At 42.4% G+C, this 22,231-nt stretch overlaps 1 protein-coding gene across 2 annotated transcripts; it reads right to left on the bottom strand.

Moving 5' to 3' along the window:
• Window positions 1-3,458: 3,458 nt before the first annotated feature.
• On the bottom strand, window positions 3,459-19,651 carry dmbx1b (diencephalon/mesencephalon homeobox 1b). Of its 2 annotated transcripts, none has more exons than XM_072274627.1 (4): window positions 19,489-19,651; window positions 10,117-10,295; window positions 7,968-8,322; window positions 3,459-3,865 (listed from the first exon to the last, which is right to left on the bottom strand). In XM_072274627.1, exons 1-4 carry the CDS (start codon window positions 19,640-19,642, stop codon window positions 3,459-3,461), a joined length of 1,095 nt encoding a protein of 364 aa, XP_072130728.1. In that variant the 5' UTR covers window positions 19,643-19,651. The 2 variants fall into 2 exon arrangements, with proteins under 2 accessions (XP_072130728.1, XP_072130727.1); XM_072274626.1 differs by having other exon boundaries at window positions 10,117-10,312; window positions 19,491-19,642.
• Between the last annotated feature and the right edge of the window lie 2,580 nt (window positions 19,652-22,231).

Below are 22,231 nucleotides of genomic sequence, written 5' to 3'. Positions count from 1 at the left end.
GTGTAAAATTTCCTCCACACTGCCCTCTGTATTGTGGCTCATCAGTAGAACCATTGCATTGTTCATTTTTACCAGGTTCATGTGATCAGTGTCTATGAGTAATGAGAACTCCGAACCAAAAGACCATTTTGAGCTGGGTTTGAATTTCACTGCTGGAGCTGAAAGTGCAATGTTTGGCTTCATTAGTTTCACCCAATTCTTGTGGAGGAAACACTCTCAGAAGCTCACGGTTGTAAGTGAGAAGCTGTGATGTTAGCCCCATCTCTACCTTAGTTTTCACTAATGTAATATATAGACCCTAGCTTTTGGCTGGAGATAATTTTTTTAGTTCATTTAGTACATGCTCTACAAGAGAATGATTTTGAAGCAAGATTGGGGACTTCCAATAACAGATAATTGATTGTAGGAGTGAATTGATGGATAGTGTATATTCAAATTAAATAAAGCTTATTTTACTTGGTTTAATTCTTCTACTAAAAGAGGAGACAGGCTTCATTCAAAGGTGCTTGTCTGCCAATTAGCGACTCTAGTTTTTAGACAAATATGAACAAAATGATTTTGATATAAACAAGAACAGTAAGCCAGATAATGGTATGTGTAGATTTTAATTAGTAAAAATTGCAAAATGATACTGAAAATCAAAATAAAACTGCTGATGCTTATGTTGCACATAGATATCACTGTTCACTGAGTTTACTTTTCTCATATATAGGATTACGGATCTTCACCATATTGTCATGATGGGGAAACAGGCACAATGATAAAGATGTGATTGTTTTAAACTACACAATGGGCTTTTTAAGGAATACTAGCAGTTTCTGTCAGACAATGACATAATGGGCCAAGGGAAGCTGTGGGGTTGTTAAAATCAATGAAAGGATTCTTCACGGGAGAGAAGAATTGGAAAAAAAGTCATTGGTATAACATGCAAATTTAGTGATGCCATTAACAGTAGTTATGGGAATCTTGATCTTGATACATTGACTTTAAGCACGCCATTACGACAAGAACTATTTTTACTAGTGACTTTGGATATTTTACCTGATACGTTTTGTGCCTGGAGAAAATCACAGGATCTTCAACTGACAGTTATTGATAATGAACTTATGTGAAAGCCATGTTTGAATCATTTCACAATGAAATTGCAATTATAGATCTATTAACTGTTATCCAAAAGCATAAACAATGCTACTGATCAAAGTGACCAGCCAGGAGAGAAACTGAATTATTTATTGCTAACAATTTAATCTACTACAGTCCCAAACTATCTGTAAACTGGAACCACTGTGTTGTGCCAAATTATAAGTATTTTAGTAATCACATTTGGACCCAAGATTCTTAAATTTTACACAGGAAACTGATCTCTGCTCATTACCATAGCAAATGGACAAGATGACCTTTTTCTATTCCACACCTTCCTTGATCACTGTCTCACACCAAATCAATTAACAAATCTCTATTTTATTTCCAATTTTGTTTTTTCTTCACCAAGGTCACCTAATACTATCCTTGTGACTTGAATGTTCCAAATGGTGTTGAGAAACTCACTCAAATGATTAATAGTTTAAATTCTGACTCTATCCCAGCCGGCCTCCCATTTCCCACTCTCCATCCACATCAACATATGCTAACTGGCGCCATTTCAGTCAACTATTAACCCCTGTGTTCTGCGGCCTGCGCGATACCCAATGCAAACTGTTCCTCAGTTTTTAAACTGTTATTATTGTGTTTCTATCCAGCCAAGATTAAGGTTTGGAAACTTTCACTCTAGATTAGGTTTCCATTTCAGTCTGAAACCTTTGACATAAACTCCCACCACGGACCTAATTGATGTGAGAAAACTGCGCTTTATAAACTAGGAAGAGAGGGAGTAATTGAACGGGGGTGTGATTGAGTGCAGGAATGTCTCGGGGACCTCGTCGACCAGTCGCAATAGATCCCGCCACCCAATTCCAAAGAGCACAGCACTGTGGAGGGATCCCTGGCTTCCAGCGACAAACTGATCCCAGTGCAGGCGTTTTCATATTGCTATCAAGAAACGTGTATCGTAATAGATCCTGTGGATTAAGCCGTGCTGCAATAGTCTCGGTTTAAATGTGTGGAATGTTGCGTTGCCAGATCCATTTTTTACAGCAAGGCTCTGCTTTTAGAGAAAAGAAATGCTATTTTGCCCAGTTGTACGATACTACTAATTCAATGACCATGCAGTTTTCAAATGTGTTGTTTAAGCAGGAGATTCCAATAATCTATTTTCGCTTTAGTAATGCGTATGTGAACACTAAATGTTCCTCATCTGTCTCACAATCATTCTTATGTTTCTGCTCGCGCCGATAATATGGACATTGATCCAGAAACACGGGAGAATGCAGTCACAATGTACGGTGAGTTGGCTTACGTGGTAGAGCCTGACTTTGAACATTTAAGTAGGACTTATCGGAATGCAGAAGACTTTTATTGGTAGCGACTTGTAGTTTACATACTGACCGAGAAGGCGAAATATTTTGTTATTTGAAATCGGCCTTCATTTCCAGCTTATAAATGACACCGATTGATTTTCTACCTCTACTTGCCATTCTGGTGGTCTACGTTCTGGTTAGAGGTCGTAACATTACTCCTAGAACACACCTTCTATAAAGACAATATTTTTAGTGGACGCAATTATGAAGACATGTTAGCAAGATTGAGATGTAATTTTGTTTTGTCAATAAGAATAAATTTCTTGATGAACTTAAACCACAGCCCAGCCTCTGCTTGAGCAGAGTTAACCTCCGCTGTTTGATGATTGCTTCTGTAATCAATGCGAGAAGGAAGTGAAATTACGGTCGGTTGGAAGGGCAGCGCTTGGAATCGCGTTCCAAGAGCTGTCTTTCACACTTGGCGACATTTTAAAAAAAAACTTTAAGACGTAATTTTTAGTCTTACTATCGGTGCCCTGTAAAAGATTTAAAAAATGCAAAAATTTACTTTTGCTTCCCCTGCCCACCGTTAATTTACTTAAAGTGAACGGCCACCAATTACTTCAGGAGATGTTTCGACGATCTTCCCAACTCAAATGTCTGCGCGCTAAGTTAATTTAATCGGGAGGTTGTGATACTAATTGTCTTCTGAAAGGGCACTTATTAAAACTCATCGTATAATTGCTTTAATGATACCCTGGCACTAATGCGAAGTACCGATTTTTTAAAAGTACTACCTGAACTGATTTGCAATAGGTTACTTTTAACTTGAAGCTGGACTAATGAGATCTTTTTCAGAAGAACGTGTTGGTTTTAGCTTTCCCGTACAATTATTTGGTCATTCCTGTTTTTAGGAATTGAAATGCGGTGAAGTTTCTCTTTTGCATACGCTTTTAAAGCATCTTGCTGGAGCTAGCAACATCCAGCTAGTCTTAGATTCAATAACATCTTGCGTTGCGGTTAAGTCTTCATTCCGAAGTATGTATTTTTCACATTCTCTTGTCAGTTCGGTAAGCTGTCAAGCCCCAGAGAGGCGGCGTGCTGCTTTGCTCGAAGCCGAAGGTTTTCAATGCTCGTGGTTTTGCTGTTGAGGTTAGGCAGCGCGCTTGATGCCTGCAGGATCGGACTGGACCACACTTGCTGGGCGTGCGACAGCGACTGGTAGTAGGACTGGCAGTGGAGAGAGCTGATGGGGGCTACGTTCATATTCATGCCCAGGTATGGCATGGCCGGAGGGCTACCCATGTCAAAGGAGGAGTAATGAACCAGGTTGTTGGTTGCTGCCATGTGCTGACGGAACTGCTCTTGCAGTCGGAACAAGCTCAGGGGAGACGAGGAATATGAGTGGGTTTGCACCACATTACCTCCAGTGCTGGACGCGGGCGTCCCCGTCGTGTTGATGGGTGAATCTAATGAAAGCAATGAATACAGCACAGATTTAGTTGGGGTACAGCCTTCCCTTACGTGAACAGAACAGATGGTTGAATTATTGTATATAACATAACACCGAAAAAGCTGTGACATCTACTGCTGTTGTTCCACGCCAACTCCGGAATACAATGAAACTGCAGGATATTTTCTAATGCTTAAACAGGTTTGTCTTCACTGGGGCTACAAACTGAGCGCATAACCTGACCACCATGGGACTAACTAGGGCTCTTCCAACACAATGAATAAAGCAGATTTTTAAAGGTGACTCCCGCACGTCTAACGAAAGGTAAAATCGGCGTCAACAGATCCACCCGTGCGTCCACGTAAACATCCGCATAATCCCCGCAACATATGTAATTGGCAACAACTAAACAGGCGGATTGCTTTGGAGAAACTACCGTCATTACATTTTTAAAGTGCGGGCATATGGGGTTCCTCTAGAATGGACTTTGGCTGTGTTTCATTCAACAAAAGTTTTCCAGTAGAGCTGACTTGACTTTAAGCCTCCTGGTGTAAACTAGCTCTCGACTCCTGGGTCTGAACGGCCATTTTCTGCTATTTGGAGGAGGACTGAGATGTGTCTTCCATAAAATACGGACACATCATCCTAGTCATTCGCTCTTGCGAGATCGTGAAATGCTAGGAAGCTCTATATTGGCCAGCAGATTGAAGAGGGGGAGAGGATGGTGGAACGGAATGTGTCTCATTCCTTTGCAATTATCACATCAGCCTGAAAGGCTAATGCCTGTGCGTGAGTCCGTGTGTGTTGGTAGTATTTTCTAGTGCTTTGAGATACAGTAACTGCTCTATATAGTGTGAGAGTGCTGGAATTTCGGTAACCCGCTAGACTGAAGGTCAAAGAGCACTGTAGCACAGAATCGGGCCCTACGGCCCATCTAGTTCGTGCAGAACTGTTATTCTGCGTAGTCCCGTCAACCCGCACGTTGACCATAGCCCTCCATACCGTACTTATTCAAACTTCTGTTCAATATTGCAATCGAACCCGCATCCACCCCATCCTCTGGCTGCTCGTTCCAGACCCACATGGCCCTCTGAGTAAAAAAGTTCTCCCCCAGGTTCCCCTTGAATATTTGAGCTTTCGCCCTTCTGTTCTAGTGTCACCCAACCTCAGTGGAAAAAGATCTGAGGTTTTGTGAATCATTTACACTCTTCCTCGTTGACCAAATCCTTCACATCTACTGGAAGGAGAAGCGCGCCGACGTTGAGTGACCCCTCCCGAGGCAACGTTCCCAGTATTGAGGCCCGAGCTACTTTCGGACTTTCACGTGCCTGACACCAGACACCAAAACAAACACATGAAACGAGCTCTGGTAACTTACTTCGCGTAACGCCGCTGGCGCTTAGGGCAGCAATGAAGGTCCTCTGTCTTCATTGCCGTTTCCGTAACAATTTTTTTTAAACCAGTTAGGGTTGTTAGCCCTAAACTGAAGCTCCAAACCTGGAAGATTGGTGGACCACTCTTAGTCTGACCTCGACCCCTTGACCTTTGTGACATGGGTGACCCCACCGAGGATTAAGGCACAAGGCCCCGACTCCGGCCAACATAGCTCTCCGAGTCATTGAGGCACTCAAGCCTCCGAACCCTACGACAAAGTTGTGGTCCTCTTGGAGGGAGCTCTGGTAAGGGAACGCATAACTAAGCAGACAGGAAAGCGTACAAGAATGTTTTCCAAACCTCCACGATGATGTGAACATTTCCACGAAATCCAGCGAATCCCTGCACCAAGTGGGGAAGACGCAATGGGAATGATATGGAAAACCTGGCGTTCGTGCACCAGGAAGCAAAGTATTGCGCGAACAGTGGAGGATGTAAAACATATCTCCAAGTTACCTACCCTCTCGTATTCTTTGGCTCCTCTGCTGAAAAGTCTACAGTTCCTACTGTAACCTTATTCGCCAACGGTGAGCCCATAAAACTGGAGAAGCATCACGCCGTCCTTGATACGGCAGGATTGACTAAAGGCGTGTGTGAGTGTGGGGTTATTGATCAGGGAATGAGAGCCATGGGACCGAGATACTGAATGCTGGAGTGTTGGCATATGCGGACAGAATCATGGTTGTCCGGAAAGATTGCCACTGCAGCCTATATCAAAGATCATCCAGAGTTTTGACTTGTTTTACTTTCAAGTCTCCGGTGAGGCGCAATTAATTCAAACACTGCATTGCTAAACGCACCTGGAAACCACAAAAATCACATAGCTGGTACTCAGACAAAGAACACATCAGTACTGACAGCCCTGGTTTCACTCGTCTGCATTTGAAACCTGATGAGCTGTCAGAAAACTAATCATTGGAAATAAGATCTTTATCTGATCAAAACCAACATGACACCGACGCCGAGAGGTTGAGCGGAAAATCCCATCCAAACTTTTCAGCCTTCCACTTCATTAACAGGGATTCCGAACTATTAAAGTGCCGAGCTCTTCAAACTCCAGCTCGCGGAGAGACCAACGGAGGGTGCGGGTTGGAGTCGCAGACTGCAGTCGACAAGGAAGGTATTGATCCAAGCGAGGCTAACCGGGTCACACCAGAGCAGGCCAGTCATCAACATGTTTTTTATTAACAAATGAACCTGGCCGTGCTCAGTCTCTATCCAGGACATCTATTTCACAAGGAGGCCGCAAGACATGGCCCCGTACTCACTAATGTTTAGAAGAATGGGAGGGGGGTATCTCATTAAACCCTACCGGATACTGAAAGGCCTAGATGGAGTGGATGTGGAGAGGATGTTTCAGTAGTGGGAGAGCCTAGGACCAGAGGACACAGTCGCAGAGTAGAACAGAGATGAGGAATAATTTCTTTAGCCAGAAGGTGGCGAGTCCGTGGAATTCATTGCCACAGACGGCAAATCATTTGGTATACTGTATTTAAAGGGAAAGTTGATATGCTCTTGGTTTGTAAGGGCGTCAAAGGTTACGGGAAAAGGCAGGAGAATGAGGTTGACAGGGGAAATAAATCAGCCAGATCGAATGGCAGGGAGGACTCGATGGGCGGAATGGCCTCATTCTGATCCTATGTCTTACGGTCGTGTGGTGTTATGGATACAGAGCAACTGAATGCCAAACGAACTAGTTTTCACACTTTGGAGTTGAAGTAAAAAAACTTTTTTTTCCTCCCTCACGGCTCTTCATTCCTTTCAGTTGACTTTAGCTAATCTTTATGAAACACTGGTGGATCAGTAGAAATGTTTTCCTTCCCAATCATCCTTTGCTACCAACCTCAAGAACTGTTCTTTTCCGACTTCTAAATTTTGTCCAAAACAGTAGACATACAGACCTGAATGCATACCCGTTCTGCAGAAGACAATTGTTTTTTGCACTTTATATTTCACTGAACAACAAATACTAACAACCGCAGAAACATCACTGCGCATAGTTCGCTAGTTCAACCCATTGAACTATCTAATGAACAGGGTTGTGCTAGAACTCACTCCAGAGCCCCGTGGTTGGAATCCGACATTGATCCGACTTTGATCGGAGGAGTGGCTTTGGGTTCTAGAATCCCGAATATTTTGAACAATGAAAAAAAGTTTGGAGGAATTTGAGATTTCTGCAGGAATGTACAAATTTGAGAGTACAGTCTGTATAAATTCTATTGGCAGGAACCCTGGTGGCTTTAAATGACAAACAGATTGGGAATCGGAATGTAGTCACAAGAGGTTGTCCCCCGTGTGGGGAATCTTTTCCGCTTCTGAACAGATTAGATCTAGCCAGGAGAATGAGAATTGTTTTAAAAAGCAGTCCATCTCTGAGCAGGTCGGAGGACTCAGCAGTCTCTGGACTGGAGTCCGGGTGGATCTGAATTTAACGGCGGGCAATCTGCAACCACCATTTGCAGACTGGGAAATTTTGAAAGCCAACATAACGAGGAAGATTAATTTCAAACCAAAGCCTACTCCAGATACTTAAGTTCAATTGTCATACCCTACAAATTGAGAAGCTTTGACTTGGAAATAGATTGGAAAGATGAGGCATCTCCTTCTCATTCTCCGCCCCTCCCCCGACCACCACATCTACCCTGCAGTTTTAAATCACGATTAGGCAGTTTCGATTCTATTACCTGATTTGGGGCTCCCGCGTTTACAGGCCGCCGCTTTGCTCTCGGGACTGCAGCCCTTGTCCTGCCTGAGTTCCTCTGTCGGGGTTTTAAACTCCCGCTCTCTCTCCATCTGCTCCTCTGCCGATGATTCACTGTCTGACTGTTCGGCCGAGGTGACATTTAGCTCGATGTTAATCGGCTCGCCGCCAGCACTGTGTGGCTCGCTGACTTCTGAGCAGCCCTGAGTTTCTGTGGCTGGTTTCTCCGATTTTGTTCCATCGTGGCTCAGCTCGGCCTCTTTCTGTTTCTGCAGCTGCTCCTTCTGCAGACTGCGCTGCTTCTTGCGAAATTTGGCGCGCCTGTTTTTAAACCACACCTGAAAGGGACAGGAATACTCAAACTTTTATTGACTATTCAGCTTGATGTAACAGCTCAGCTCTACCCATAGGTGGAAGTTGTATCTAAAGAAAATGAATCTCAGGGTTCAATGTATTATGCATACTTTGGTAATAAATTAACTTTGGGCTTTGAACGAGAAAGATAGGAACGTGAATGTACTGGGACTCTGGAGGGAAATGGATGCCCATGGAAAAAGTCGGCATATCATTGTGGGCCGAATGGCGTGTTCCTATGCTGTACTCTTCTACGTTCGAATGACCCCTTTACCACTCCACCGACTTCCATAACTCAAACTAGAAATAGTGGCATGAGCAGTGACGTAGTCGCCGTCGACCCTTAGCAGTGTTTTTGAACGCATTCTGCCTGGATGCATGTGGCTTGGTATGGCAACTGCTCTGCATGTGACCACAAGAAGCTGCAGAGAACTGCGGACACTGTTCAGCACATCTCAAGAACCAGCCTCCCCTCTATGGGCTCTGTCTGTACAGTACTTCTCGCTACCAGTAAAGCAGCCGGCATAAGAAAGGACCACACCCAGCCTGATAATTCTGTTTTCTCCCCTGTCCCATCCGGCAGAAGATACTTAATCCTGAAAACAGCAGGCTCCAAGGGCAGCTTCTATCCCATTGTTATCAGATACTTAAACGGGCCCCTAGTGCGGTAAGATGGATGATTGGCCTCACAATATGATCTTGCACTTTATCGTTTACCTGCTCTACGCTCTTTTCCATGCTTTTACACTTCATTCTGTATTGTTATTGCTTTGCCTTATTCTATGTCAATACATGGTTTAATAGTTTAATTTTATTTATTTATTGAGACACATTGAAGGAGCAGGCCCTTCCGGCCCTTCGAGCTACGTTGCCCAGCGATCCCCCAATTTTATCCTAATCGCGGGACAATTTACAATGACCAATTACCCTACTTGGGCACGTGGCCAAGTGGTTAAGGCATTGGACTAGCGATCTGAAGGTCGTGAGTTCGAGCCCCAGCCGAGGGAAGGTGTTGTGTCCTTGAGCAAGGCACTTAATCACACATTGCTCTGCGACGACACTGGTGCCAAGCTGTATGGGTCCTAATGCCCTTCCCTTGGACAACATTGGTGTTGTGGAGAGGGGAGACTTGCAGCATGGGCAACTGCTGGTCTTCCATACAACCTTGCCCAGGCCTACGCCCTGGAGAGGGAAGACTTTCCAGGTGCAGATCCATGGTCTCGCAAGACTAACGGATCCCTTAAAATTACCCTACCAACCGGTAGGTCTTTGGAATGTGGGATGAAACTGGAGCACCTGGAGGAAACCCATGCGGTCATGGCGAGAACGTACAAACTCCTTACAGGCAGGGAGTTGAACCTGGGTCGCTGGTGTTGTAAAGCATTTTGTTAACCATTACGCTGCCATGCTGTCCCTGTATAAACAGTATGCAAGACAAGCCTTTCACTGTATCCTTGTACTGTGACAATAATAAACCAATACCAATGGAAATGTATTTTAAAATAGGAAGTGAAATCAGGAGAATTTTCTTCGCTCCAAGGGAGGTAAACCTTTGAAACTCTCCAACCAAGAGGAATTATTGAACTGGATGAATTACTGGATAGTAAAGGAAGCAAGAAACGTTTGGACAGTACAGCCACAATGCTGTTGACGAAGAACTCAGGGGTCTATTGATCCTACTTCTTATGTTGGTAACTTTAAGGACAGTGAAAATGAAAAGACTGTGACCAAGTATCTGAAGACCAGGAGGCACAACCGGAGAAATGGAAGAGCATTACCTGCACCCTAGCTTCAGGTAGGTTGGTGCACATGGCCAAGCGCTCCCTCATCACCACGTCCGGATAGTGCGTTTTCTGGAAGGTCTTCTCCAGTGCCTCCAGTTGCTGAGCGGTGAAGGCTGTCCGACTGCGACGCTGCTTACGGTGCTGGGAGCCGTACCTTGCCTCGAGGATAATATCTTGAAATGCACAGCCGTTGGAAAATAAAAACACAAATAGTTTAATTATTGGGAGAGGCATGATTTTAACAAACGTTCACATTATTGATCTCCCTTTACTTGCCTTCATCTCTTCATGTCAAGTGAAGCCCATGGACCTCTGCACCTTCCCAGATGGTTCCTTTTGTGTCCAACCCTTAAATATAGTATTTCCTATAATTTTGCCAGGGTCTGTCTAAGTGGCAGTGTCTTATTCCAAATTCACTCAACTTGTGCAGGAGTTCACCCACAATCTGTTGATGAAGGTGAATGGTTTTTGACCTGAGATGGACTGAGCCCTAGCAGCAGAATACCTTTCCATTAAGACACTGTAGTTTCCAAGATTACTCAACAACAACCCTTTGGTGTTCGAGAAAAACTCAGCATATCAGGGTTTGAAGCTTTTCAGTTGTAAGTAGTAACTGTGTGTCACATCGACAGATTATTCTAGCATTAGTGGGATTAGTATAGATTGACAAAATGGTTGTAGGCCCTGTTTTCTATGGTGTACAACTCTATGAGGCTAAGATCCTAAGGAACTGGGCAGGGTAAGAATGTCCATGCAGTAGTTAGTTTACCTAAGAGAAGGAAGGATCTGTTGAATGTAGATTTCCCAAGCCTCTCAGATTCATTGTGCTCTAATAGTGTACAGAGCAGTGGGTCTTTATAAATGTTCCATTAACATGCATAACAAATATTTTTGCTTTCCAGGATGATCCGCAATGAGGTGAGGAGGCCATTTGTTCACCTTTTTTGGAGAACGTTGTTAATGGAAAAATATGGTCACAAGATGGGAAGAAATCCATATTTTCTTTTAGATGATGCCATGGATTTTTTTTTAACATCCAGCAGCAAAACAAATGGGATCCTGAGGGAATCCTGATTAATTGGGAACAACCTTATTCAAGCTCATTTGTACAACTTCAATGTTGCTTTTTTTTTCTTCGTGGCATGATTGCTCCTTAGTAAACACTACATATCTACTGCCAATGGAATTTTAGCCTAATTTTTTCATATTCATATTTTATAGTATCCAAATAAGTCACTCTGTAGGGAAGCAGCGATCATAGCTTCCCTGAACACTATTTCAACCCTCTCTTTGTTCAACTCTAGTAATCTGTAAGGAGCAGATAGGTCTTTTGTTGTCCTGATTCAATCCATTTATATGAATTGCATTATATCCCCTCTTTCTCGTTGACCTCTTGTTTATTCATTATCCCTATAGTTGCAAATATCTCCCCATTAAGCACAGAGTTAACTATACTTTTTTACAGTTGAATACTGATTATTTATAATACATAATTCTATAGAGTCTAAGTCACCCAATAAAATTTGCTGTGCTATATCTAGTTTGTTGATAATAAAAAAAGATGCCATCATTCTGAGCAAAGTACCACCATCTTGATGGTTGAAGAGACAGACATACATAATAACACCTCTCCAACTTTCAGCAATGTTGTGTACATCATCTTCCTCTGATGCATCATAATCATTGTTCAGCTGGAAGATTTCTCCCTGTTTGGTCTTATTCTTACCTATTTCATTATGGCCAAAGCAGCTTTAGTAATGGGATTTCTTCCTCCCTCCGTTTCGGTCTAGGGTTGTCCTAGGCTGCTCCCTAATATTGGCCTCTCCATGGTAACATCAATATAAGACTATAAGATATAGGAGCAGAGAGATGTTGATGACAGTTTTTCCTCACTTTCTTTTTGTACTTGTATTGCTAGCCATGTAAGTCCAACTGTTTATTTATGTCAGTTTGACTTAGTTAGATCACAATCCTGTTTAATTCTGAGCATTAATATCCTCTCCATCAAAGTTCCACTGATTCCCACCTCTATAAGACCATAAAATTTTGGAGCAGAATTAGGCCTTATGGCCTATCGAGTCTCCTCTGTCATTTCATCATGGCCCATCCAATTTTCCTCTCAGCCTCAGTCTCCTGCCTTCTCTTTGTATCTCTTTATGTCCTAAACAATCAAGAATCTATCAGCCTCTGATTAAATATACATAAAGACTTGGCCTCCACATCTGCCTGTGGCAAAGAATTCCACAGATTCACTACTCTGGCCATGGAAATTCCTCCTAAACTCTGTTCTAAAAGAATGGTCCTCTATTCTGAGGCTGTGCCCTCTGGTCTTGGACTGCAAACTTTGAAACAAAGCCCTCAATTCCATCATCCAAATCATTAACATATAATGTAAAAAGAGTCACTGGCAGCCAGTCAGAAAAGGCTCCTTTTGTTCTCACTCTTTACCTCCTGCCAATCAGCAACTGCTTTATTCATGCTAGAATCTTTCCTGTAATACCATGGGCTTGTAGCTTGTTAAACAGCCTCATGTGTGGCACCTTGTCAAAGGCCTTCTGAAAATCTAAGTACACTACATTTTTCTTTGTCTGCCCTGCTTGTTACTTCTTCAAAGAATTCCAACAGATTTGTCAGGCAAGATTTTCCCTTGAGGAAACCATGCTAACTACAGCCTATTTTATCATGTGCCTCCAAGTACCCTGAGATCTCATACTTAATAATCGACTCCAACATCTTCCCAGCCACTGAGGTTCGACTAACTGGCATATAATTTCCTTTCTTCTGCTTCTTTCCCTTTTTGAAGCATGGAGTGACGTTTTTACAATTTTCCAGTCTACCGGAACCATTCCAGAATCTAGTGATTCTTGAAAGATCATTACTAATGCTTCCACGATCTCTTCAGCCACCTCTTTCAGAACTCTGGGATGTACACCATCTGGTCCAGGTGACTTACCTACCTTCAGACCTTTCAGTTTCCAAGAACATTCTCTCTAGTTCATACCCCCTGACTCCTGGAACCATACTGCTGGTGTTCTCCACAGTGAAGACTGATGCAAAATACATATTCAGTTCATCTGCTATTTCATTGTCCCCCATTACTACCTCTCCAGCATTCTTTTCCAGCTGTCTGATGTCCACTCTCACCTTTCTTTTACATTCTAATGTCACTTCATTTCCAATCCAGATGCAAGAAACCCTCATCAAATTTTGCCATCTTCAAACTTAAAGTCAATTCAAAGAAAATCAGGTGCAGTCTTCTCTGAATCATTTGTAAGCACCTCTGAAAATTAAAATTGGTGTTATTGTTTCACAGCCTCAAAGCAATCAACTCAAACAGTAATTCACAAAAAGCTCAACTTAATAATAGCTGGAAAATCCTATCAGCACAGTTTGATGTGTGATTGATTTTGTTCTCCTTACTAGATAACAAAACAATATAATGGGGTTGCCTTTTCTACTCTGCATAATTGATCAAATGGAAAATACCAGCAGGTCCATTAACCCTATTCCATACCGTCATGGCACAAAAGGTATCATCATCTGGGGTGCATTCTACTGACAAATGAAAAGAGGCCAAACATTCCAGTCCAATTTGGAAAGATAATAAAAAGCAAACTATCTCTGACCTGCCAATATGGAATTAAAAATAGGAACGTATCTCTCCCCTTCAAAAGGAATTAAAACAAAATACATGAACTGAAACTATTAAAACAAAGATAAATCTTTTTCTACAGATGCTGTCATGGTCATCTCCATGGGCTGAGGCTGAGACAACTGCCCTGGTTGCTGTGCTCTGTGCCTGCTAATATGATGAGTTGGCCTAGTCTGGGCTGTTCTGGGATTCAAATCTGAGGACTCAATTTTATTTCAGAATGCTTTTGCTCGCTTCAATTGTTTGCACGATTTGCATTTTTTTCTTCCTCTTGTGCATTGAGTGTTGGTCTTTTATTTTTTTTAATTCTTTTTTCTTTAATTAGGTTCTTTCAGGTTTCTTGCTTTGTGGCTACCCATGAGCAGGCAAATCTCAAGGCTGTATAACTTATACATTATTTGATAACAAATGACTCTGGAACCTTGAATCTTGCCTGACCTGCTGACTATTTTGAACACTCTCTGTTTCCAGTACACATAAACATCAGGAGATACATTATTCAACACCTTACTACACTGTAATATCCACAAGTGCCTGGAACGCACACCACTTTGTATACCTTGCAATGAGTTTGCACTCACTGCATCAGTTAGTTAGCACCTTGCTTCCCTCAGCTTAAGAAAGCCACCATCCTCATCACCACTCACAAAGTCAAAATTAGTTTGTTTCTTTATTGGGACTATTCATAAATGACACAAAAATTTGGGAACATACTGGAAATTTGAATGATAAACAGATGTTCTATATTGCCTGCTTCTCCAAAGTTTTTCAAATCCAAATAATATGCATGAACAAAATTTCATCCTTTTAATCTTTCCAGATTCCAGCTGCTCCCTATCACCTTTGAATGTGATTGTTTATCAAGTGTAAGTAGCTTCTCAAATTTCCTGTCATTTATTAATACTGATATTTCTCAAACACCCTCATCAAGTTATTAATAAGGATTATGAATGCTAATTGGCCTGCCTTACTTCCTGCTGCTCTCTATGCAAATTTTCTATCTAAGACAACAATCCGTTATCTGGGGAATGCAACTAATTTCTTAATCAAATCAGGATCTTTCTACTAGTCTGACTGGTTTTTATAATTGTGGGTAGTCTTTTCTTGTGGCAGTTTGTCATATAACAATCCAACCACACATCTGGATATGTTCAATCCACCAAAATAGTAACTTCCTCAAAAATTACAACCATTTGGTAATCATATCCCTTACTTTTCTAGAAGCAATATAGATAATGTCTGATATTAGTACTAGGTAATGAACCGGGTCAGGTTACAGATCTCTCAGTGGGTGAGCATCTGGAGGACAGTGACCACTGCTCCCTGGCCTTTATAATTATCATGGAAAAGGATAGAATCAAAGAGGACAGGAAAATTTTTAATTGGGGAAAGGCAAATTATGAGGCTATAAGGCTAGAACTTGCGGGTGTGAATTGGGATGATGTTTTTGCAGGGAAATGTACTATGGACATGTGGTTGATGTTTAGAGATCTCTTGCGGGATGTAAGGGATAAATTTGTCCCGGTGAGGAAGATAAAGAATGGTAGGGTGAAGGAACCATGGGTGACAAGTGAGGTGGAAAATCTAGTCAGGAGGAGGTAGGCAGCATACATGAGGTTTAGGAAGCAAGGATCAGATGGGTCTATTGAGGAATATAGGGAAGCAAGAAAGGAGCTTAAGAAGGGGCTGAGAAGAGCAAGAAGGGGGCATGAGAAGGCCTTGGCGAGTAGGGTAACGGAAAACCCCAAGGCATTCTTCAATTATGTGAAGAAAAAAAGGATGACAGGAGTGAAGGTAGGACCAATTAGAGATAAAGGTGGGAAGATGTGCCTGGAGGCTGTGGAAGTGAGCGAGGTCCTCAATGAATACTTCTCTTCGGTATTCACCAATGAGAGGGAACTTGATGATGGTGAGGACAATATGAGTGAGGCTGATGTTCTGGAGCATGCTGATATTAAGGGAGAGGAGGTGTTGGAGTTGTTAAAATACATTAGGACAGATAAGTCCCCAGGGCCTGACGGAATATTCCCCAGGCTGCTCCATGAGGCGAGAGAAGAGATTGCTGAGCCTCTGGCTAGGATTTTTATGTCCTCGTTGTCCACGGGAATGGTACCGGAGGATTGGAGGGAGGCGAATGTTGTCCCCTTGTTCAAAAAAGGTAGTAGGGGTAGTCCGGGTAATTATAGACCAGTGGGCTTTACTTCTGTGGTGGGAAGGCTGTTGGAAAAGATTCTTAGAGATAGGATCTATAGGCATTTAGAGAATCATGGTCTGATCAGGGACAGTCAGCATGTCTTTGTGAAGGGCAGATCGTGTCTAACAAGTCTGATAGAGTTCTTTGAGGAGGTGACCAGGCATATAGATGAGGGTAGTGCAGTGGATGTGATCTATATGGATTTTAGTAAGGCATTTGACAAGGTTCCACACGGTAGGCTTATTCAGAAAGTTAGAAGGCATGGGATCCAGGGAAGTTTGGGCAGGTGGATTCAGAATTGGCTTGCCTGCAGAAGGCAGAGGGTGGTGGTGGAGGGAGTACATTCAGATTGGAGGATTATGACTAGTGGTGTCCCACAAGGATCTGTTCTGGGGCCTCTACTTTTCGTGATTTTTATTAACGACCTGGATGTGGGGGTAGAAGGGTGGGTTGGCAAATTTGCAGACGACACAAAGGTTGGTGGTGTTGTAGATAGTGTAGAGGATTGTCAAAGGTTGCAGAGAGACATTGATAGGATGCAGAAGTGGGCTGAGAAGTGGCAGATGGAGTTCAACCCAGAGAAGTGTGAGGTGGTACACTTTGGAAGGACAAACTCCAAGGCAGAGTACAAAGTAAATGGCAGGATACTTGGTAGTGTGGAGGAGCAGAGGGATCTCGGGGTACATGTCCACAGATCCCTGAAAGTTGCCTCACAGGTGGATAGGGTAGTTAAGAAAGCTTATGGGGTGTTAGCTTTCATAAATCGAGGGCTAGAGTTTAAGAGTCGCGATGTAATGATGCAGCTCTATAAAACTCTGGTTAGGCCACACTTGGAGTATTGTGTCCAGTTCTGGTCACCTCACTATAGGAAGGATGTGGAAGCATTGGAAGGGGTGCAGAGTAGATTTAGCAGGGTGCTGCCTGGTTTAGAAAGTATGCATTATGATCAGAGATTAAGGGAGCTAGGGCTTTACTCTTTAGAGAGAAGGAGGATGAGAGGAGACATGATAGAGGTGTACAAGATAATAAGAGGATTAGATAGAGTGGATAGCCAGCGCCTCTTCCCCAGGGCACCACTGCTCAATACAAGAGGACATGGCTTTAAGGTAAGGGGTGGGAAGTTCAAGAGGGATATTAGAGGAAGGTTTTTTACTCAGAGAGTGGTGGTGTGTGGAATGCACTGCCTGAGTCAGTGGTGGAGGCAGATACACTAGTGAAGTGTAAGAGACTACTGGACAGATATATGGAGGAATCTAAGGTGGGGGCTTATATGGGAGGCAGGGTTTGAGGGTCGGCACAACATTGTGGGCCGAAGGGCCTGTACTGTGCTGTACTATTCTATATTCTATATCCCTGCTATCTGCAAGTGATCATAATTGGGGACACAGCCTGATCCATTTCAAACTTATCTTTTTCAAAACAATATCCACATGCTCTTTGCCATTTCCAACTTTAGAGTCAACATTCCTTTGCATTATTAGAGACCCTTTTGTTGTGTGGGAGACAACTTCTCCACGGCACAGCAGGAATCTAATTTAATGTTGAAAGAGATACTGTAAAAATCTTAAGCATTCATGGAACCATTACATCATGAAAGGAAGACAGTTAGCTCAACAGTTTCTCTTTTCTTTTCATAGTCTTGCAGTTGTTTTAATCTTAATATATTTATCTAGTTAACAATCTAAACGTACAGGCTGCACGTTCTAGATAATAATAGCTCACTCCATACCTATTCAAGAAATATTCAATATTGATCTTTTGGCTGTCAATGAAACTTAATACCCATCTACGTTGTTTGGAGGACTGTTTTGCTTTAGCCGACAGAAGTTTTCTGTCTAAGCCTGATTTGATTTTGCACTTGATTGGTTAGACATTTTGACTTTTGCTTTACCAAATGCAATTGACTCTGGGGATATACATGGCTTCCTTTTTGTATTAAAGTAGTTTAAAAGACATTCCATTTCTCATCTGTGTTGATAATGTGTCTGCCCCATAGGTTGAAAAATTCTCTCAATTATATTCGATATCTCCATTAGATAATCTTTCAGATGCCTCTTCATCTGTAAAGCTTAATTTTGCTCCACTCATTCTTCAGTCAATTTATGCCTATGCTCTGAATTACATTAAAAGCTTTAGTATTTCCAAAAGACCCTATTCTTAACTGAACGAAGGCTGTCTGACCAGCACGCTGTTCAACTTTCTTACAACTTCTTCTGCTAGCAGTAATCTGCTGCTTTGGTATTTTCAGCATTCTATTTTTAGTGTGTGCTGATGATGTTGATTGTTAGTTCATGTTCATTGGGCATGTTGACTGCATTAAGACTATTGGTGTTGCTTTTGTGTTGTACTTTGATATTACAACAAATTGTTAATTTTTAGTCACATATAGATTTTATATTTATCTTTTCTAGGTTTCTCTTGCCATCTGTGATATCTTTACATTGATGCATCATAGAGTCATACTTCACAGATACTGGCCCACAAGCCTCCAAATCAATGCTGGTCATTAAAAAGCAATCCTGGTAGGTAGTACTTGGCCTGTAGCATTCTTTGCTCTGGGGATCCAAGTGGTTCTGTAAAATATTGTGAGAGTGCTTACCTCTACCACCCACTCAGGCAGTGCATTCCCGGTCACACCCATTCTCTGGGTGAAGGAGTTTTTCAGGCGCCTTCTAAACCTTTTAATCCCTTTATTTTTAGATCCCTCTGCTATGGGAAAGAGCTTCCAACCTTCTAACCAATCCATACTTCCCATATTTCATTACACTTCTATCAGGTTGTCCTTAACCTCCTCCATTACAAGGAAAACAAAGACAACCTGCTCCATATTTCGTCAAAATTGAATTATAGGGTAACATCCTGGCCAGTCTTCTCTGTGCCCTTTTCAGTGCAATCATGACCTTCCTATGGTGTAGAGGTCATCTGTGGCCTAACCAATGTTTTACAAAGTTGTACCATACTGGCTCCTTTGCTAGGAATATTTCTGTGAGAATGATTTAACATCTGCTATCCTCGGCAAGCACATTGTGTCATAGAGAGATGGACTCCTGTGTCAAACATCTACAATGACTGCCAAGTTCCCACTTACATTAATCTTACACTAAATGCATTTAATTCCACCACCCCCACACCACACACACTCTCGTCAACTTCCCTCACATTTTACCACTCACTTTCATAATGGGGCAATTGACAGTGGCCAGGTAGCCACCAAACTGCAGGTCTTTGGGACATTGGAGGAAACTTGTGCAATCACAGGGCAAATGTGCAAACTCTACACAGAGAGCACTGGAGATCAGGACTGAACACAAGTTACTGGAGATATAAGCAGCTTTATTAACCATGTGACTGTGCTGCCTCTCCGATCTTCCCTCCGCCCTTTCCAGTGCAATCATGTTGCTTCCGATCCTTTTGCCAGTGTTAATCATTTTCAAATATCACCATTTTGCACTGAGCTTTTGAATATTTAGCAGTTGCAAGAGAAGTTTAAAGTTTAAAGGAACTGACATAAGTATCTTACCAGCCAGCCTCTCTGCCAGAGTCAGTGCATGAACAGATGGTCTGTAGTCAGGGGCATGCTGTGCTTGTTGTGCTGCCTGCTGGTGAAGATTATACATGGCACTCAGAGAGTTCATGGCATGAAGGGAATAACCATTGACCCCGTAATGCTGCATGGCTGCCAGTCTCTGAGAGAAACAGCAAAGAGACAAATACTTCAGTGAATGGTTAGAATTTTAAACCATATTTAGTGTACCGATGTTTTATTATCGCTTATTATGTCATATAATACTCATAATGTGATGTGATTTAATAAAAATGTGATCCTCAAGATATTTTCATGTTTATTTTTATATAACACTGTTCAACATAAGACTATAAGACATAAGAGCAGAATTAGGCCATTCAGCCCATTGAGTCTGCTCCGCCATTCCATCATGGCTGATCCCGGATCCCACTCAACCCCGTACACCTGCCCTCTCGCCGATCAGGAAAAGATGCTCTGACTGATCAGGAAAAGATCAACTTTCGTCTTAAATATACCCACGGACTTGGCCTCCACCGCAGTCTGTGGCAGAGCATTCCACAGATTCACTACTCTCTGGCTAAAAAAATCCCTCCTTATCTCTGCTTTAAAAGGTTGTCCATCAATCTTGAGGCTGTGCCCTCTAGTTCTTTTAGCCCCACCATAGGAAATATCCTCTCCACATCCACCATATCTAGTCCTTTCAACAATCAGTAGGTTTCAATGCGATTCCCCCCCCTCCCCACATTCTTCTAAATTCCAGTGAGTGCAGGCCCAAAGCTGCCAAACGCTCCTCAGATGTTACCCCCTTCATTCCTGGAATCATCCTCATGAACCTCCTCTGGACCCTCTCCAATAACAACATATCCTTTCTGAGATATGGGGCCTAAAACTGTTGACAATACTCCAAGTGCGGCCTGACTTGTGTTTTATAAAGCCTCGGTATTATCTGCTATTTTTAATATTCTATTCCCCTTGAAATGAATGCCAACATTACAATTGCCTTCTTTACCACAGACTCAACCTGTAAGTTAACTTTCTGGGAGTCCTGCAAGAGGACTTCTAAGTCCCTCTGTGCCTCTGATGTTTGAACCTTCTCCCCATTTAGATATTAACTTGCATTATTGTTCCTTATACCAAAATGCATTATCATACATTTCTCAACACTGTATTCCATCTTCCACCTTTTTGCCTTTTCTTCCAATTTGTCTGCGTTCTGCTGCAATCGGATTGCTTCCTCAGCAGTACCTACCCTTCCATCTGTCTTCATATCATCCACAACCTTTGGCACAAAGACATCAATTCTATTGTCCAAATCGTTGACAAACAATGTAAAAAGTTGCAGTCCCAATACTGACCCCTGAGGAACACCACTAATCACTGGTAGCCAACCAGAAAAGGTCTCCTTTATTCCTACTGGCTGCCTGCTGCCTGTCAGCCATTCCTCTATCCGTGCTGGGATCTTTCCCGCAATGCCAAAGGATTTTATCTTATTAAGCAGCCTCATGTGTGGAACCTCATCAAATGCGTTCTGAAAATTCAAGTGACGTCCTTGGTCCACCCTGCTTGTTACTTCCTCAAATAACTCTAACCGATTTGTCAGGCAAGATTTCCCTTTACAGAAACCATGCTGACTTTGATTTATTTTATCATTAGTCTCCAAGTACCCTGAAACCTCATCCTTAATAATAGACTTCAACGCTTTCCCAACCACTGAAGTTAGGTTAACTGGCTTATGATTTCCTTTCTTTTGCTTTCTTCCCTTCTTAAAGAGTGGAGTGACATTTTCAATCTTTCAATTCTCCGGGACCATACCGGAATCAAGTGATTCTTGAAAAATCATGACCAATACATCTGTTATCTCTTGAGCAACTTCTTTCGAGAATCTGGGATGTAGTCCACCTGATAAGTCTAGGTGACTTACCCACCTTTTGACCTTTGAGTTTGCCTTGCACTTTCTCCTTTGTAATAGCAATGGCACTGACTCTGCTCCCTAACACTCAGGGACCTATGGCACACTGCTGGTGTCTTGCACTGTGAAGACTGATGCAAAATACCCATTAAGTTCATTTGCCATTTCTTTGTTCCCCCTCACCCCCACTTTACTACCTCACCAGCATCATTTTCTAGAGGTCCAATATCAACTCTCACCTCCCTTTTACTCTTGATATAACTGAAAAAACCTTTAGTGTCCAGCTTCAGTAACTGATGCCAGAGGGAGGAAATTCACACAAATGAAAGCAGATATAAATCAGCAAAAGAGAGACACATGACTGTAGATGCTGGAATCCGGAGCAGAAAATAAAGTGCTGGAAGAACTCATTGGGTCAAACAGCATCTGTGGAGGCAAAGGGATGGTCAAAGTTTCAGGTCAAGACCTTGTGTATGAACTGAGTGCATGAATATCTTCTGATGTGATTTAAATTTATGCAACACAATTCATTTTGAGAAGATGTTGAGCAGTGTAATATTTATTTATTTATTTATATTTGGAGATACAATACTGACAGTCCCTTCCCGTGCAATGAGCTATGCGGACCAGCAACTCATCTATTTAACCCTAGCCTAATCCCAGGACGATTTACAATGATCAATTAACCTACTAACTAGTATGTCTTTGGACTGTGGGAGGAAACCAGAGCCCCGGAGGAAATCCACACATTTCACGGGATAGGCGTCCAGACGTCTTACAGACAGCATTGGAATTGAACTCTGAGTCCAATGCCTCGAAATGTAATAG

Source organism: Mobula birostris, chromosome 12 (genome assembly GCF_030028105.1).
Source record: "Mobula birostris isolate sMobBir1 chromosome 12, sMobBir1.hap1, whole genome shotgun sequence".
Classification (NCBI taxonomy): Eukaryota; Metazoa; Chordata; class Chondrichthyes; order Myliobatiformes; family Myliobatidae; genus Mobula; species Mobula birostris.
The sequence above is the reverse complement of the archived record's forward strand: the minus strand, read 5'-3'. Positions and strand labels throughout refer to the sequence as shown.

Coding starts and splice junctions, on each gene's coding strand:
- dmbx1b (XM_072274626.1), bottom strand. CDS start 19,642: ATGCAGCATTACGGGGTCAATGGTTATTCCCTTCATGCCATGAACTCT. Junction 10,313..19,490: donor ACTCTGGCAGAGAGGCTGGC/TGGTAAGATACT, acceptor TTTATTTTCCAA/CGGCTGTGCATTTCAAGATA. Junction 8,323..10,116: donor TACCTGAAGCTAGGGTGCAG/GTAATGCTCTTC, acceptor TGTCCCTTTCAG/GTGTGGTTTAAAAACAGGCG.